Raw genomic sequence first — 19,085 nt, 5'->3', positions numbered from 1 at the left:
ATCTAATAGTCAACTAACACATAAAAGAGAACGAATGACCCTTAATTTTATTACTTTACTTTTTTTTCAATCCCATTATCTTTCTCATTATATTCCTTTACGGTTTAATAAACGAGCTATGAATTGAGTCAATTAATTGAGTTCGTTGAATTGTCGGGTTTTTTATTCACTCCTAACTCTTACATTTTTACCAAATCCAACAATAAAAAATGGGAGATTTCATATTGGTATCCTATGTTTTAACATAATTGTTTTTTAGTATCTCGTGTTTTAATAATTTTAAATTGATACCTCAACGTTTTAGAAAATCATTTTTTAGTACTTTAAGATCATTTTTTAGAATTATGTCAAAGTTACCATTCTAATTAATTAACCAAAAAACTAATAATATGTTTAGAAAAATTTTAATTTTTTTTAACATTTAAAAATTAAAATTAATGCTTTAAATTAAAAATAAATTTTTCAAATTTTTTTAAATATATTAATTTTTAATAAAATAATAAAAATAATAAATTTAACATTTTATATATAAAAAAATAACTTCAAAATACTTAAAAAATAATTTTTTAAAACGACGCGATACTAATTTAAAATTATAAAAAATACAATATATTAAAAGATAATTACCTTATAACACAATTTATCAAAGCTAGACCCAATAAGATTTGCCCTAAAAAGAGAGACAAAATTTAAGATCGTCTCGAGCGACTTGCATTTGCATATGGCCACGTCCACGCTTCCCCTAATGTCTTAACGAATGTATCGCGACGCCGATTGGTGCTTTTTTCCTTTCCAAATTTTAAGTTTCGGCGCCGTATTATTCGTTTAGCGGAGTTTTTGAGCGCCGCTCGGAAGCTCTACAAACGTTTTCTCCCCATCTTTCTCTCTATAGTGCTTCTTTTCTGCTTGGAACTCTCTACAGCCCTCCTATTTCCATTATTTTCAGTTCCAAAAATGTAAGTTTTCCATTACCAATTTTAACTCTTTTTTTTTTTTGTTTTTTCGAAAGCCAGAAAAGTTGTGTTTGGATGATGAGAAAACTCGATACCCGTTTGGGAAAAAGAAAAGGTTCACGAAAAATTTCCATTTTTTTCCCCTTAGCATTAGAAAGAGAGAAAATTTCACGCTCACTCATGCGTATTATGTCAAAAATTTGGTATTTAGGTCGAGGATAATCGTGAAGAATTTGCCGAAACATGTGGCGGAGGATCACCTGCGAAAAGAATTTTCTCGGAAAGGGGAAATTACTGACGTGCAACTTAAGCGCACCAAGTATTCAAATCCTCTGCTAATTATTTGTAGTTTTGATTTTATTTTTGTTTTCTGTTTTAAACTATATTGCTTGTTATGACTGACCCTGTAATTTACGGGTTTCTTCAGGGATGGAAAGAGTAGACAATTCGGGTTCATCGGGTATCGAACGGAGCGCGAAGCCCAAGAAGCTATTCGATACTTCAACAAATCCTTCTTTGATACTTCAAAAATAATTTGTGAGGTTTACTTTCTTCTATTGTTCTCTTCTTTCCCTTGTTTGGTCTTTTGATTCTAGAATTTGGAATTGCACACTTTTATGAAGAATTCTCGGTGTAGTTGTGAATTTGCATATTGTTATTCTGAAGTTGCAATATTAAACAGGGAAAAAAAAATCAGAATAATTTTTTTGGCGATTCATATTTATTTTTTCAATCTAGATTCCGTAAATGATTGAAACAGGTAATATCACATCCAATCCAAGAATATTTAGCTTGAAATGTGACAGAAAAGTCTCATTTGTTTCCAGATTGCTCATGAAGTTGGAGATCCAAATGCTCCAATCCCATGGAGTCGGCATTCATTAAAGAAAAAAGATGAAAAAACAAAAAATGGGAAGAATATCGCCAAGAGTAAAAATCGAAGCCCTGGGAAATTAGAAAGTGAGAAAAAGATTCTGATAAAGGACAATGATTTTGATCCTGAGCTCCAAGAATTTCTTGAGGTAATGCAACCAAGAGTTAAATCAAAACTGTGGGCAAATGACACATTGGTGGCTCCTGTAGTTGACCAAAATGGTAAAGTTAGAGAGAAGCAAACTGCGAAAAAGAAGGAAAGCATAGAGAAATCAGCTGTTGTGCCTATGGAGTCGGATGAAGATGATGGGTCGGAGTACAGATCATCAGACATGCAGGCAATAAACGATGAACAAAGTCCTGCTCGTGATGATGTCATTTCAGATATGGATTACTTTAAGAGTAGAGTGAAGAAGAACTGGTCTGAGTCAGACAGCAGTGACAGTGATGATGACATGGATGATGACAGTTCCTTAGAAGAGCGCGCTAAGTGGCTGGATATTCAAGAAGACGTTCCAAATAGACAACTGAATTCCTCTGAGATAGATGTTTCGGGTAGAGAGGATGGAACGCGAGGTACTGAGGAGGATGGTGCTAGTGAAATGCTCGACCAAGATGAGAAAGAAGTTGACAGAAATCGCCTTTTTGTTCGTAATTTGCCATATTCTACAACGTACTTGCCCTTCTCTTTTAATGTGTACAGTTTGTTTAATAACATATCTCCTGTTCAGCGGATGAAACAATTAATTATGTTGCATCTCTTGACAAATTTTATTTACACAAGTTATCTTTTGGACATTTCTTGTTTTCTATTATATGAATGAAATACTTAATAAAAGTTCCTTGATCAGCGAAGAGGAGTTGGAGGAGGTGTTTGGAAAATTTGGGTCTATCTCACAAGTCCACATTCCTATTGATAAAGATACCAAACGTTCCAAGGGAATTGCTTATATTCTATATACACTTCCGGAGTGTGCAGCAAGGTATGTCTTTGTGCTTCGAGCTTAATTTATTTTCTTCCACTATTCTTTGAACCATATTTGTTGAATTGAAATTGATAAGGAGTTGGTCAATGATGCTCGAACATGTACTTGTTTTGAGTGCCTACTGATTTTCTATCGGTATCTATGGATTGATCACCAGCCGAAATATGGTTAGCTTCTTGTTCTTGGTCCACAAATAGAATACCATGCTTGCTATCCTTATTTTTTGCCTTGAAATGTTATGACTTCAATTTAGTGGATTTCTTGCCTGCCTGTCTTTTAGCCTTAGAACTCAAAATGAATCAAAAAGAGAATTTGTAGATAAGAATTACTTTTACGTGTTTTTTTTTTTTTTCTTTCTTTCATATATTAGATGCCGGAGACCTTTATTATGGGCTATTAATCTTTGTTCTTGTTCCCCATATAATACCATGTTGTTTGTGGCCACTGGCCACTAATGAAATCCTTTCAGTACTGCATATGATTTTCACGTCTGTCGACCTTTTTGTTTGTTGGTCACCATGTACATGCAGCTTGGTTATTTACGCAAATCTATTGCTCTCCTGTCTCTAAATTATCATTTTCTTTTGAAGGGCATTAGAAGAATTAGACAATTCAAGTTTCCAAGGAAGACTGTTGCATGTTATGCTGGCAAAGCAGAAAAATCCATCAGAGAAGCTAGAGTAAGCAGGATGCTGTTTAGCATCTCTCTCTTATAGCATTCGCAGAGCATTCTTTGTTTGCTAGTACAGTTTGATTTTACTGGTTCTCAGCTTTCTGGGCTCTCTGCAAGCATGGATTTGACTTTTTTTTTTTTTTTTTGTAGGACTGCTGCTGCAACGAGTCAAGGCTTAAAAACTTTTAAGCAACGGAGGGTGGAAGAAAGGAAGTCATCAGAAGCTAGTGGAAATACAAAAGCATGGAATACTTTATTCATGCGCCCTGATACTGTATGTTAACAAAAGTTATATCATATTGTCGAGTCATATGCACAAATGGCCTCAATTATCTTTCCCTCTGCTAAGTTTCCAGGAAAAGTTAACATGTCGGGAATTTTGTTGTCCGAGCATTTTTCTTCAAATGATTTATTATGCTTTTCCTTCTCATTTTTCTTTACACTTGTCCCTAGTGTCTAAAGTCTTCGGGTATGGTTTTGCCTTAATCCTTAGTGGTTATAGGAATCAAGTCGTTTAGCTTGGATTTTGAGAAAATCCAAAAAGTACCCCCTAACTTTTAGCTAAATCCAACGTTTACCCCTATATTTTTTACAATCCAAATGTGTCCCTTCTGTTTTTAGGCTATTCCAAAATTATTCCCTACATTTTTCAAAAGAGTGAAGATATAAACCTTTAACTGATCGAAGTTTTTGAAATACCAAAAATAACCTCAATAATTACTAGTTAAATATTATTTTGACCATTAATTATGTAAAACTTTTCAAACATAAATTTTAAACTAAATAAAATCAAGAAAAAAAAGGAACATGTTTGGATGACCGTGGAGTAGGATTCAATGTAGTACGGGACCGATTTGACATGTCTAAGTCCACCAGCCATGTGTTAATGGTGCAAGATCCTATTTGGAGCTAGATAAGTTTGACCTGTTAAGTTTTGGATTTTTTGCAAAATAATAGAATTTATTTATTCAAAATTTTACCCTTTTTTTTCTCTAAATTTAGTTTCTTAGTTATTAATATTTAAGATAATGTTTAAATATTGATCATTAAGGGTATTTATGTCATTTTTAACAATTTGACCACTTTTGTTGCTGTCTTTTTTTCTCTCTTCTTTTTTGTTTTTTAAATTGGTTCCTCTTTCCCATTTTTTTTTCCTTATTTTTTGGTAGGTTGTTGAAAATATTGCTAGGAAATATAGTGTGAGTAAGGGTGATTTCCTTAACACGGAAGCTGATGATCTTGCTGTACGCCTTGCTCTTGGCGAAACTCAAGTGATTGCAGAGACAAAAAAGGCTCTTAAAAATGCCGGAGTAAATGTAGAAGCTTTAGAGGACTTTGCCACTGGGAAGACTGGTGGTATTAAAAGAAGCAACCATGTTTTGGTAGTAAAGAACTTGCCATATGGATCTTCTGATAGTGAATTGGCTAAGATGTTTGGTGAATTCGGGAGTCTGGACAAGATCATTCTCCCTCCAACGAAGACCTTGGCCTTGGTATGCATTCTTGTGTCCCTCTGAAAAAATATTTACCTTTCTTAACTAATTTACTTCTGCATTGCATGTTGCAAGTTGATTAAACAAATATCTACTCTATGATTTCGATCTGTTAATCTTATTCAATGATTAAATTCTCATTATGTTTTCTTATAAGAAAAACTCACATAAAGTTTAACATTCTTTCCTCTACATATATATATATATATATTCAATGTAAAATTTATCATCTCATGATTAAAAATTTGACTAAACTAACTTGTAGTTCATCCAGGTAACGCACGTAAATTTAGTCTAGCGCTCCTGCTTATTTTTTTTAGTATAATAATGATTAATCAATCAGTTAATAACAGTTTATAAACTACTACTACTACTATTAGTAGTATTATTATTATTGTTATTGTTATAACTAGTGTTGTTATTGTTATTGTTATTGTTTTGGTGATTATAACCAGTGGGCCAGTTCATATAATTCTGATGGGAATGTCCTGTTTCAAGGCAACTGAAAGTGGAAGGATAAGTGAGGTTGTATATCAATAAGAAGAGTGGCAGAGTTAGCATTGTTGTATTATCAGTTTGTCTGTTGTTTTGCATGGTTGAAGAACATGGCATAATAGCATGCACTATTGCAGCAGGACTTAGTTTAAACTTCCTTTCTAGTTTTTATTTTTTATCTTTTATTTTAATTTTTTTTAATATTTTCTTCTGTTTTTTATACTTGGAAGTGGAAGAAAGCTTTGTTTTCTGATTTTAGAAAATACAAAACAGGAGAATTAGTTTTATTAAATAAATAAATAAATGGATAATAAGACAGGATAAAAGAGGAAAAACTAGAGGCTCGTTAACACTTAAAAGACAAAATGGGACGTCTGCATATTGATTGAACCCATCAAGTAAAATTATGCCCTGTTTTCGAGTGTTCTGTTTCTGTTTTCTAGTTTTTCGTTTCTTAGTTCTCTTTTGTTCTTACTTTTCTGGATGATATATTAGGTTGTTTTTCTTGAACCAGCCGAAGCTCGTAAAGCTATTAAAGGATTAAACTACAGGCGGTACAAGTAAGCTCGTCTTTGCTTAGGTTGTTATGTGTAGTTATCTTTCATGCATAAGTTTCGGAGTGAAATTGGTTCACATCATTTGACATCATGTTTACTCAGTTTTGAAAATAGTTGTTCTTTTTTTTCCCTCAATTTTTCATTTTTTATTTTCATAACCTTGGACTTATAGCTATTCTAACTCTATTGTTCCTATTTCAATTCTGTAATACATCACCTATAATGATGGAACATGTTCAAATTACTTGAAATGACAGCTTAAAGGAATTTATTGTTGGCCTCACGATCCAATTACCTTGACCAAGGGGAATTACAAGTATGGATTGTGTTTATCAGCTCTTGGTATAGATGTCTCTATCTTTGTGCCCTTTCAAAGTTTTGAGTATTATTTTGTTGCTTGATTTCGAACACGACTGATCATACATAGCTATATATGTTTAAATAGGAGTAGTTCAATGTTTGCTGCTTACTGATTTCGAAGCACTAGATAGATCATGCATCATACTTGTTGAGAGGAGGCTGGAGAGTTAGTTGTTGTAGTTTTTTTTTTTTTTTTTTTTTTTTTTTTTTTTTTTTTTTCTTTTCCACTCCTTTCCCTCTCTCTCTGACACACTCAAGATGCACAACTCTTGGATGTTAGATTCATCTCACATCCTGTGTTGGCCATGTGGGTTGAACTTAATTGGGTAATTTAAAAAAATTGGAAAAATAATATATTTATCGACCGTTTATTTGAAATGGACCTCTAGTTGGCCATTTATGCACTACAGTTTTAAGTTGGTTTATATTATTCGTTTTACTTATGTGCATCTTTTAATGTTACCCGTATGCGGGTTTTCTTTAATTTTTTGCCTCTAATTTTCTGGTATAAATATAAACTTCTTATTGCCTCTTTATTAAAACATAGGGATGCTCCATTGTATCTAGAGTGGGCTCCGGCCAATGTTCTTAGTTTAAGTTCAACATCTGAAGGCAATGAGAACAGTGACGTTGTTGGTCAACATGATGCAAAGAGAGTTATCTTAGAACAACATCTGGAGGGTGTACCGGATGTGGATCCTGATCCTGATAGTGTTGAGGTTGGCATGCCTTATCTTTTATTTATTTATTTATTTTTTCTTCTTACGCATCTGGTTTTACCGTATTCCTTCTTTTGATTATGCCGTATCTCATCTTTACATCGTTTGGATGCATGTCAAATAGGAGGCACAACCCTCTGTCTTATTTAGTCTCCATAAAGCAGTTGTTTTCCATTTTTACATTTTTGTTGCTTTTTTTTTTTTACCTTCTTTTGTCGTTCTTTCAATATTCTGCTTGCGTACTGCACCCACTGTGTTTTCTGAGTTGAGTATGCGTGTGCGTCCACCAATTTATTTGTCCATGTGTTCCTGGGTGTTGGCTGTTTTAATTTGGTTCATGAGAATCATGCTAAATTATTCAGATAGCACTTTCTTCATATTTACTATCATAGTAAGAGAGTACTGGTACTTATGCCAATGAATGGTTGGTATAACGTATGGAGCTTTTGGGAATTTCAAACTTTACATGATACCTATGCAGTCTATGGTCTAAACTACGGGCTATATTTTAGAGCTACTGAGTGAATTCCAATATAGTGCGACATAATTTCTGCCTGCATCAAGGTTGTAGAAAAAATTTTGTTTACTGCTAGAATCACCAATTAAAGCTACATTTATTGAAAAGTTCGGACATTGTGATAAATAAATGCAAGTACTTATTTATAACTTGTCCAATCTGTTCTAGCAAGTATTCCAATTCACTAGACTGTCCCTGCTTATAGTAGAATCCTTTTATAAACAATGCTACAACACCTTGGCAGGGAAAATAGAAATTAACTTTGCTAAAAATAAATTAATATATCTTTTCTCAAATCAGTTAACATTACCAGATTTACTTTTCAAGTTTTTTATTTCACTAATAAAAATAATTAGTGAGTTTTTTAGACTTTATTCTTCTTGCTTTTCAATTGTTACCACACGTTTAATGAACTTTTAGACTAAAAAGCTCAAGTTAAAACAAGTGTTAGCAATTAGAAAAATGTTTGAGACTTTTGGTATTGAAGATTTGATTGGTTATGCAACTTTTTGGATCTACTTTGTGGCATTATTACTAAATACAGTGCTGCATCATTTACCGATTTGTCATTTTGGGACAGCTTTTGATATTTTCTATTAAATTATTTCCTTTCATGTGCAACATTTTACAGTCACGGACTGTCTTTGTCAAGAACCTGAATTTTAAGACATCTGATGAGAGTTTGAAAAAGCATTTTGTTGAACACATGAAGGAGGGAACAATTTTAAGCGCCAAGGTAATTTATCTGCATCCCTATCTATGTCCATGGATGATACATTTTCTCTTACGTTGTAATCTCATCCTGTTAATTTTGCAGGTAATGCAGCACTCGAAGCATGGGAAGTATGTTTCAATGGGCTATGGTTTTATTGAGTTCGACTCCATGGAGACAGCCACAAATGTGTGCATATATTTAAAGGTAGCACATGCAATCAACATTGCATAAATTTATTAGCAAGTCTGGAAGTTTGACCTAAATCCTTAGATTTTCTTCTTTTTCTAGGGAACTATTTTGGACGGGCACGCTCTCATCTTGCAACTTTGTCATGGCAAGAAAGATGATCAGGCTCGGAAAAAGAATGTGGATGATAGAAGTTCAACCAAGTTTTTAGTAAGAAACGTAGCTTTCCAGGCAACAAAGAAAGATCTCAGACAACTGTTTAGTCCTTTTGGCCAGGTGATTACTATTTGTTTTTATGTGTGTGTGTGGGTGTGTATTACATGTATCACATGAAAAGTATTATATGAGTAAACTTAAAAAAAAATGGGGTTTGTTTGTTGCTGCTGTAAATTGTTGTCAACCAGTGTTGGAAAAGTGGGGGAAAAATGCAAGCATGAAGCGCATACTGTGTATGCATATTTGTGTGGCTAAAAATTTCTAGTTACGTGCGTGCTTATTTGTGTATTCATATTTGATGTCTTTTTCCTTGATATCTAAGCAAGTCAAATGCATGAGGGGTGTGGAATTTTCTTAGTTTTCACGTTTCTTGTGTAATATGCAAAACTAAATAAGCATATTATTAGAATTTATTGCCAAGTTTAAAAGGGGGAAAAAAAGGATCGTTGAAAAGGACTGCTTAGAAAACTCGCTTTGTATTTTGGTAGAGAAACGCGAAATTAAGAATAACATTTTCCCTTGTATAGTAATAAAATACTAGTTTTGCCAATTTGTTGCCAAAATAAAAACAATAAAGAATGAAATTAAATTAAAAAAAAAAAAAGAGGCATAAATTTGGAGATTGTGATGAAGAATTTATTAGCTACCCTATTCCAACATGTTGTTTTCCTGATTTAAACTCTTAGTTTCATTATGTAATGATCCAGATTAAGAGCTTAAAACTGCCAATGAGGTTTGGGAGTCATAGAGGCTTTGCATTTGTAGAGTACGTTACAAAGCAAGAGACACAAAATGCCCTTCAAGCACTTTCAAGCAATATATATATATATATTACTAACATGTTAAACTCGGTTTCCTCCTTTAACAGCTATGCTTGCTTCTCTTTATCTTCAGGTTATGGAGAGCGCTAAAGAGGGTGAAACCTTGGAAGAGCTACGTGCCCGGACGGCTGCTCAGTTCTGTGACAAGGATAACGGGTTTCAAAATCCGACCAAGTTGTCCAGGAAGAGGAAGAACATGGACATCTTGGACGAGCGTCAAATGAAATTTGAAAGACTTTCAGATTAGTGTCTAAAATGGTTTTTTGGTTTGTTGACTAGGAGAGTTTTAGTATTGCACTTGCGTTAGGTCAGATAATTCCATGCTCCTTTTCTCTTATTCAGAGCTGGTATGTCTGTTGAGTTTTTGACTCTTTATGTTCTGCTCCATCGCGTAAATTAAGCAGGCTTTCTGGATTTTGGCTCAATTTTCCATTTTCTTTTTTCCTTTTTAGTACTTTTGAATTTTTTCTGTTTATGATCTGAAAATTTTGAATTCAAGCGTATTCTGTGAGTTGTGATCTTATCGGCTCGGAAATATCAAATGAAAAATAAAAATAAAGGCCCGTTCATTTCGTTAATTCGAGTTTAGAATTCAAATTTTGTTACAGTAAAAAGTTCTCACAAATAATTACATCTAACTTTTTTGTTACAGTAAAAAGCTCTCATATAAAATCACATCTCAACTCGAATTAAAAACTCAAATCAGCGAACTAAACGGGCCCTAAACTAGTTTAATTCCTTACAAAAATTGAGAATGCATTGCTACATCTTAATTCCAGACCGAGAATTGTGGATGAAGGACCAAGATCTCCTAAAATATGCATTTCGCCATTTGAAACTTTGAATGAATTGACAAGTTATCCTCACATTTTCAAGTGCAACTTATGCTTGGAATTTAATAAACGTTGTAGAATGTTACATAAATTGACAAATGGCGTTTACAATTTATAACATGCAGAAGAGTTTTTTCGTGTAATTTTGATGGTAACGTCTACCGCGTCAGTAGTCTTGCACGGAATATAAAGCCAATAAAAAGCCCGTTTAATTTACTAATTCGAGTTTTTAATTCGAATTCAGATGTGATTTTATATGAGTTTTTTTATTATAGTAAAAAAGTTAAATGTGACTGTTTATGAGAATTTTTTACTATAACAAAACTCGAATCAATGAAATAAACAGAGCTTAAAAAAAATTCCATCAAGACTTTTCAATGGATTTCTGGAAATGGATGTCCAACAAGGTTGCTACTTAAAGACTGATGAAGCGAAATAGGACATCCATAATTGTAGTAAATAACATATTTTTTAGACATTTTTTTTAAAGTAAATGACATTTTTAAAACAGTTGAAGTAAATAACATATTTACTGACAAAGCATTACTCAAGTATTTTCTTTTCTCAGCTTAAATACACGGGTATGTTTCACAATCCAAATTCGAATTAGTCTCAAAACCTACCTTTTTCAGAGGTTCATGTTACCTTCTCATTTGAGAATAGAACCACTGCATACCAAACTACCTCTGAATGAAATGAATGGTTTAAAGGTCACCTATCGTGTCAGAGTACTCATTTTTACGTAGTTTATAAGTTATTGGCTGTTTGCCATTACTTTTGGGTCAGTTTAATTCGATAATTTGAGTTTTTAATTCTAATTGAGATGTGACTTTATGTGAATTTTTTACTGTAACAAAAAAGTTAAATGTGACTATTTTTTGAGAACTTTTTAGTATAACAAAACTAGAATTTTAAACTCAAATCGGTGAAATCAACGAGACATTTATAAGTTGTTTTTGACTTTTTTAAAAAAAATTACAACATTTAGTAAATCCTATTTTTATTTGACAACTTTTAAAAACTATTGTCAAACTACATAATTTGAAAAACATGTTAAGAGTTATTTTTATACAGTAACTTCTGTTGTTACCGTTGTTTAAATTTATAAAGATAATTTTACTAATAAAATTTAATTCTCAATCTATCTAATTTACTTTTTCTATATCAAATTAAAACACGTGTATTTTTAAAATAGTTATTTACAATTGATAATCTTTAACAAGCATATTATGCTAAATTTTATTCAAATATTTTTAATTAACAAAATGTTTAAAATACTAACAATAAATAAGAAATTTAGTGGAATAATATTTTTTCTCTAACAATAAAAACAATTTACATTTAAGAAACATTTTAATTAATAAATTAAAATTTATTTTTTATATTTTGAATATTGACGTAAAAATAGAAATAAAAACTAACTATAAATGTTCTAAAATATATCTACTTTCATCATTATACATCTTTACAGCAATTTTATAGACAGTTTACCAAACACTTAAATTTCTGCTTATGGTATTCACAACATTTTTGTAAAAATATTACCAAACACCTATATGCTTCTAATCACAACAATTTATTATTAACAACACAATAGCAGTAAAAATTTTCAACAAAATTTTCGACAACACAATAATGTCAAACTAGCCCTATATACTCAGGTTTTTCGACTGCAACAATCTGGCTCATAAGATTCATCCGCATCCCTGCTTACTCTCGCCCAAAAGGGCAACAAACAAAAAATAAGAAATCGATATCGGTAACTATAAGCATCACAAACCATCATTTCATTAGAAGATATTCTCCGCAAGCTTTTCACTCCCTTTAGAAGGACGCATCTAAAGAAACATGGATGTACAATTCTGAACAAATGTACACAAAATAGAAACTGGATAAAATCTAAAACATCGTTTTTACTGTGCATCACAAGAGCTGTTGCAGAGTATGCGCAGGTGGAGATAAGACGCACCAAAGGCTTCTTAAGAACAACAAGATGCACTGGCGACCCTCTCTGCAGGTCTATCCATGAGGACCATTCCTGATGGGTTCTGCGCCGGCTGGACTCGAGGCAATCTCTTTGCTGCGCACAAAATTTGAGAAAACCAAAGCATTAATCAACATCTTTATTACGAAAGAAAGGTGAACGAGCAGAAATAGCTTGGTTCTTTTCTTATAACATATTCTTTGGCTTACCGATCTCATAGAAAATGTCATTGACGTTGGTTGCAGTTTTTGCAGAGGTTTCCATGAAGAAAAGACCATTCTCTTGACCATAAGCTTGAGCTTCCTGAAAAATAGCAGCAATCATTTGAGCAAAAATTAACAATTTATATGCTGAGTGTGTAACAAGAAGAATATAACAAAAAGTGAAAGATAGTATTCTTGCATGGGGTAAGTTTTGGAATAAGTTGATTCAGCATTATGTTTCTCAACCGACCTAAGAGTAAGCCAGCTAACACGAGCATGAAGCAAACATAGTATTTGCATTAAAAAAAATGAAACCATTTTCTACATAAAATCTTACCAAAATTTTAACCAAAGTAACTAATGATATAATATTTCTATTCGCAATAACTGGTTGCCCTTGCAGTCAAGTGCACGTATAAATGACAGTAAGACAAAAATAAAGTAGATATGTTGGAGCTTCGCACTTGAAGTGACGAAAGCATGCTGCTTTAGCTACTCACTAATGCCGGTGTACAACTTTTCTGCAGATTGATAGATGTAATTATACCATATTGACGCATTTTTATCTTTTAAAGATTACATTGCCTGCTATTTCTTATTTTGTACATTAAATATGAAGTCTAACAGATCTCTTAACCATTTTATCCTCGGAAAAAGAAAAAGATATGTCCACCTATAGTTAGTTTCAAATAATGATTCCTCCCGTTTTTCTGCTATTTGTTCATACAAGAAATTGAGAACTAGAAAATCATTTACACATCTAAGCATGATGTCAACAGCGTAAATTTTATTACCATCATCTCTTCAGCCTTTATGACCCCATATTCTCAAAACTCATGAAATAAAAGACATTAGAAAATCAGTACAATTATCTTTTCCATTTGCAATTGCTTAAAAAAGCATCTTCCACACACATAGATATGTACAAAAATAAGAAATTCAAGCACAGAGGTGAACCAAAGAGAAATTTGTAAACTTGCCTCTGCAGCCACCTTCCTTGCCTCTAGCAGATCTGCCTTGTTCCCAGCAAGTGCCATAACCATATTTGGATTGCCTTTTGGTAGAGATAATGAAAATGAAAAATTAAAATAGTAAAAGAAATTGCAGGAGGTATAAGTTAGAAAACTTCACTACCTGACTACCAACCAATAAAAGTTACAAAAGCACAGATTACATGAACTGGAAGTCTTGGATAGACATAACTGAAATTAAAAATAAAGAAATAAATAAAACCTTGTGATTGAAGTTCTTGAACCCATTTTTTGGCCCGCTCAAACGATGCCTGCAAGATAACAACAAAGAGTTATACACGTATATTTTACATCCAAACACACAACACTTGAACAAAAAACTAGATCAAACCTCCACCTATAGCAAATAATTCCAAACATTTACAAGCTACTTCTATTCCAGAACCCCCCAAACATTTATTTCATCTATGGATTGTCCTATTTTGCAGATACAATTCATGAAAATATGCCTATAGAACAAAATTTTCCTTCCTGCAATCTCCAATTTATTAGGAATCACTAAATGAGCAGCCGAGGCTTGGCTTCCACTACTAGTTTCTAGGTTCTGTAAATCTCTACAAACAGCAGCAGCAGCAGCAGGAGGAGGAGGATGAACATGAACAGTAATAGCAACATGCAACAAAATGGTACATTTACGGCCTACTAAGAAAGTTTCTCCTAGACAGAAACCGGGCACGCCCCCAACTTCGGATTTTACTCACTTGGTTTGTTATATCATACACAATTATTGCAGCAGCAGCTCCTCTATAGTACATAGGAGCCAAACTATGGTATCTCTCTTGACCCGCTGTATCCCAAATCTCGAATTTTACAGTTGCGTCATTCACGGCCAATGTTTGCGAGAAAAAGGCAGCCCCTATGGTCGATTCCTACAAAAACAATATGGCGAAAATCAAGCTCCACGAATCAAAAGAAAACGCCTTGTCTCATAAATTAAAGACTTAACAACAAAAGTTTGCATCATCAGGCCAACCTGAAATTCAATGAATTGTCCTTTAACAAAGCGCAAAACTAGACTGGACTTTCCGGCTCCAACATCTCCCAAAAGCACCTGAAGCACAACCAACTCTCAATCTCATTATAAACTAAAAACACATTAATATGATTGATAAAATAATTTGGTGATCATACTGAATTATGCAGACCCACATCTGATTTTAAGCAAAACTAATGAAACACCCAATCAGAGCATGGACATGAAGGAAAATATCTCGCAAAACCGAAGTAAAAGGTGATGATCATGCGAATAAAAGAAGACCCACATAGCAAGCATATAAATGTTCGAAACCCCAAAGTCACAGTTGAAAATTGACATCAGAATACAAATCGGAATTTTGCACAAAAAATATGCACAATCCAAACGATGTTTTAGCCGAATAAGCCAAATCCTGAAAAGGGTTCTTAGATTTGGTGAAATTATTCCAATCCGACATCAAAATTCACAAAAAGATTATCGATTTCAATCAAGACTCAGAATTTTGCACAACAAAATACAAACAGACCGATCGGAATTGCGAAAGTTGACAAAGTCAAAGGCAGAACATTAAGCTCGAAAAAGGGGTTTTGAGATTCACCAATTTGGCATTGATGTTCTTGTTTCCGGTGGTGGCCATGGGAGAAGGCGATTCAAAGACGAGAAATTTCTGAAAAATTCAGATAGAAGTCGACAATCAAGAGCGATTGATCACAGCAAAAGCAAAAACCCAAAGAAGGATTCAAACCAAAGTTCTCTCTCTTTCTTTCTTTCTCTCTCTCTCTCTCACGAAGACCCAAGTTTATACGAAGGCGAATTAAAATATTTTTCTGTAGATTTTTTTTTTTTGGTTTGGTATGTTATGTTATACATGTATATATTACGTAACGTGTTCCACGCGGCAATTATTCTGCCAATAGTTTTTTTTATTTATTATTTGTTGACTGACATTCATAATTTCATATTCACCAACTTTTCTAGAAAGCATCAAATGATCAAGTGGTCGTAGCGACTCCGACACGGTAGGTGTTGTTGGACTGGTTGCCATTCTATTGTTTAAATCGCTCATTCTCGAGTTGTTTTTGGTTATTTTTAATCTTTTCATAAACTAGTTGAAAACGTTAGATCATTATTTTTTTCCTCTCTTGTGATTAGAAGGTGAAAGTTATTAAGACCTCATTTATTTTGCGGATTTAAATTTTTAATTCGAGTTGAGATATGACATTTTTTAAGAATTTTTCACCGTAGTATAAAAAATTAAATGTGACATTTTTTGATAATTTTTTACTGTAAAAACTTAAAACTAAAAACTCGAATCGTTAAAATGAACGAAACCTAAGTGGATATTAAGAGCCTATTTAGTTCGATGATTTGAATTAAGATGTGATTTTATATAAATTTTTTACTGTAATAAAACTCAAATCGGTATAATAAATGAGATTTAAATGATATTGTGTCTGCCTACAGTCTAATAGTTAAAACAATAATGGCAAAAAAGACTAATTGAAGCTTCTGCAAACACAATTATCTAAGGAAGCAATTTAGTGAATAGTGCAGTTTCTAATCTCGAGAAATATGATTTAGATCAATGATATTTATGTTATATAATGTCCTTTACGATTTTGATAAATAAAAGTTTTAGATTTTCGAATGCATTTATAACAAAGGAGATAACAAACTTTGAGTCTACACTAATCTAATTGCAAAATTTGTTGGCTATCTGACGCAAAAGTTTTAAATGTCACTTAATCTAAGTAAAAATTTAGAAAAAATTAGTAATTTACTCTTTAAATATATTATTTTAAGATTTTTATTTTTGATTTTTGATTAATATATATTTTTTTATTAAAGAGTATTAATAGGGTAAAATCTAAAACACATACATTCTATGAGTATTTGTCTTATTTATTCAAAATTAGCGAAGGCCTGTAAAGCACAAATGGGTCTTATAAGGCCAACAAGCTTAACTTTTTTAAAAAATAGAGAATTTATCCTCGAGAGTGCAGGAGTCTGGATATTTATTCTTTATTTTTGATAAATATTATTTTATTAGTGTAATTATTTAACTAAAAATGTTATAAATTAAGAATAAAAAGTAAAAAATATGATCCATACACTTTCAATGAATATTTGTCAAGATTACCCATTTTTCAAAAAAGTCTAGGTAGACAATTATGGGCCAAGGTTACCTTTGGTAGCCTGGATAGTCAAATAAAAAGAGGTTAGTTTATTCTACTAAGCTTATTATGCTATAAAATTTAGAAGTGTGTCAACTAGGAAATTTAAGTATTAATTAATAATTAATTGATGACATAGTTAAGATAAGATACTTCGTAATTCATAGATTATTCTCTAAGGATGATTCCGTAAGATTGGATAATCAGAAATTAGTTACCTATCACAAAAAATAGTTAATAGTTAATTTAGGAAAATTAATGAGTAAATTTAGAAGAATTTAGAAAATTTATTGTAAACTCATAATGAGTCCAAATCAACTATGATTTTGTCTTGCGACAATTCACAAAAAATTACACGCTCACAATCGGGTGTCATTTCAATTAGGACACAATAACAATTCAAAATTTTAGAGATTACATAATACTAGACGCGAAATCTAAATAAGTATAAATCTCGCCTAAATGAATGAATATGCATGATTTTATCTGATATTGTATATGCAAGTTATGTTTATGACTAATCAATAATTATGTTCATGATTGCCTCGTTTACCTTATAAAACAAGTATAATTAGTCATAACAATACATAGTGCGTGTTATTTTGTGCATGGAGAAGCATTTTCCTAGAAGAAGCGCTTTCCTAGAGCTGCCAAAATAGTTCAAATGTTCTAACCCTGTTTTTTAGTAGGAAAAAGACAAATTATAAAAAGTACTTCACAAACGAGCATCTTACTAGCCAAAGGTTAAGAAAGCAAGAGCGGTTTGTCGGTGAGGAAAATGGCCAGACCAGAGCTATGTAAACATTTAAAATAGAAATAAAAGATACATATTTGTGTTACAAACGATGCACAGAGTGTTTACCTTTGTCCGTGAGAGTAGTGTATAGAAAACAATATCTTCTTGATCGGATGTATTTTTTTAAGTATCGTTATTTTTCATAAAGTTTTTTAAAATTATCATACTAATTAAACTCAAATCTTTATCAAATTAAGTTAAATTTTTTTTTTTTTAATTTTTCTTGCGAGCATATTACTAGCTCATGTTCTCAAACAAATATTTTGTCATAGAACGGAAAAGTGTGGTCTTTTTATGCTGTCGGGATACTTTTTTCTGATAATGTGCCGTAAACAAATAGTGATCGTTGGATTAAATCTAACAATCCAATTTTAAAGCTGAAAAAGTGAACAATTAAAGGTTAACTTGTTCATCCGGTTGTGAGAGAGGAATAAATTTTTTTTACTCAAATGAGAACTCTTATCTCTTCTCTTTCCTCCTCTCAAAGCACGTTTTCATCGCATTGCCTCTCTCTATGGCTTGGCCGAAGAGGACAATAGAAGAGTGATAGAACTCTTTAAAATTGGAATCACCACAACTCAAAGGAAGAAGGAAAAACAATAGTAGGTGGATTTTGTTCTGTGAGAGTCTGTGAGAGAACCAAAGAAAGACAGCAAATCTTGGGCTTGAAAGAGAAGGTTCGAGAGAGAGAAAAGATGAGTGACGAAACGATCGCTCGCGAGCCCGTTTTGTTGGAAGATTCGTTATCTGATTCAAATCATGGTTCATGGTTCGCCACAGTATTTTTCCTCATAAAAACACACGTAAATCGAAAATAATTATAATCTCATGGTTCTAATCTATGAACCAAACGGGAAATGAGATGGCATGCCCTTTAAAAAAAATTGATTTGTTCAAATGAAAATATTGCCAGAAATTACATAAAAGAAATATAGTCAAAAAATTGATTTGTTTAAATTAAAATATTGCCAGAAAAAAAATGTTGATTTGTTTAAATGAAAATATTATCAGAAATTACATAAAAGAAATATAGTCAAAAAGTGGTAATCATAAAAATTCTAACGGGGTGGTTTAAATAATAGTTTGAACTAACATTTGATTGTGTATTTAAAGTTTTAATTCAAACAAGAAATGTAATTTGAATTAATATTTGGAATTTGATTTTAATTTGACTAAAAAAAATTATTATTTATAATCTTAAAAAAATAATAATGCATTAACACTATGTTTGGTAGGAAGGAAAGAAAACATGATAGAAAGGAAATATAAAAGTGATGGAAAATAGTAATGATGGAAAGGAAATTGATTTTCTTTTATATTATTTGGTATGAGAAGATGGAAATAAAATGAGCTTATCTTCACTTGTTTGGTATTGGAAGTTAAATTGGGAGGAAAGAAAAAATCTTACTCGTAAATTACTTTTATACCCTTAAATTTTTTACTTGGATGTTGATGGAGAAAAGGATAGTTTAGTAACTTTGCTCACTTTAATGAGTTGTCCTTATTTTCCATCCCATTTTCTGC

General features: G+C 32.2%; 2 protein-coding genes across 2 annotated transcripts; one reads left to right on the top strand and one right to left on the bottom strand.

Moving 5' to 3' along the window:
- The first annotated feature begins 681 nt into the window (after positions 1 to 681).
- LOC21408588 (multiple RNA-binding domain-containing protein 1) lies at positions 682 to 10,006 on the top strand. Its single transcript, XM_024166997.1, has 15 exons — positions 682 to 956; positions 1,165 to 1,272; positions 1,381 to 1,495; positions 1,781 to 2,499; positions 2,678 to 2,809; positions 3,403 to 3,492; positions 3,636 to 3,759; positions 4,655 to 4,978; positions 5,969 to 6,033; positions 6,938 to 7,109; positions 8,258 to 8,362; positions 8,444 to 8,545; positions 8,630 to 8,803; positions 9,451 to 9,594; positions 9,638 to 10,006. Coding segments are annotated over exons 1-15 (2,550 nt in total). The 5' UTR covers positions 682 to 954; the 3' UTR covers positions 9,812 to 10,006.
- Positions 10,007 to 12,059: 2,053 nt separating this feature from the next.
- On the bottom strand, positions 12,060 to 15,430 carry LOC21408587 (ras-related protein RABF2a). Its single transcript, XM_024166995.1, has 7 exons — positions 15,190 to 15,430; positions 14,589 to 14,666; positions 14,317 to 14,484; positions 13,818 to 13,866; positions 13,565 to 13,638; positions 12,591 to 12,684; positions 12,060 to 12,477 (listed from the first exon to the last, which is right to left on the bottom strand). The coding sequence occupies exons 1-7, from the start codon at positions 15,226 to 15,228 to the stop codon at positions 12,377 to 12,379; spliced, it is 603 nt and encodes a 200-aa protein (XP_024022763.1). The 5' UTR covers positions 15,229 to 15,430; the 3' UTR covers positions 12,060 to 12,376.
- Between the last annotated feature and the right edge of the window lie 3,655 nt (positions 15,431 to 19,085).

Source organism: Morus notabilis, unplaced genomic scaffold (assembly GCF_000414095.1).
Source record: "Morus notabilis unplaced genomic scaffold, ASM41409v2 Scaffold276, whole genome shotgun sequence".
In the NCBI taxonomy this organism is placed as follows: Eukaryota; Viridiplantae; Streptophyta; class Magnoliopsida; order Rosales; family Moraceae; genus Morus; species Morus notabilis.
Note: the sequence above shows the minus strand (reverse complement) of the source record. Positions and strands in the feature narration are given on the sequence as shown.

Coding starts and splice junctions, on each gene's coding strand:
- LOC21408587 (XM_024166995.1), bottom strand. CDS start 15,228: ATGGCCACCACCGGAAACAAGAACATCAATGCCAAATTG. Junction 14,485..14,588: donor GACAATTCATTGAATTTCAG/GTTGGCCTGATG, acceptor TTGTTTTTGTAG/GAATCGACCATAGGGGCTGC. Junction 12,685..13,564: donor CAAGGAAGGTGGCTGCAGAG/GCAAGTTTACAA, acceptor GCTATTTTTCAG/GAAGCTCAAGCTTATGGTCA.
- LOC21408588 (XM_024166997.1), top strand. Junction 1,496..1,780: donor CTTCAAAAATAATTTGTGAG/GTTTACTTTCTT, acceptor ATTTGTTTCCAG/ATTGCTCATGAAGTTGGAGA. Junction 8,546..8,629: donor ATGTGTGCATATATTTAAAG/GTAGCACATGCA, acceptor TTCTTTTTCTAG/GGAACTATTTTGGACGGGCA.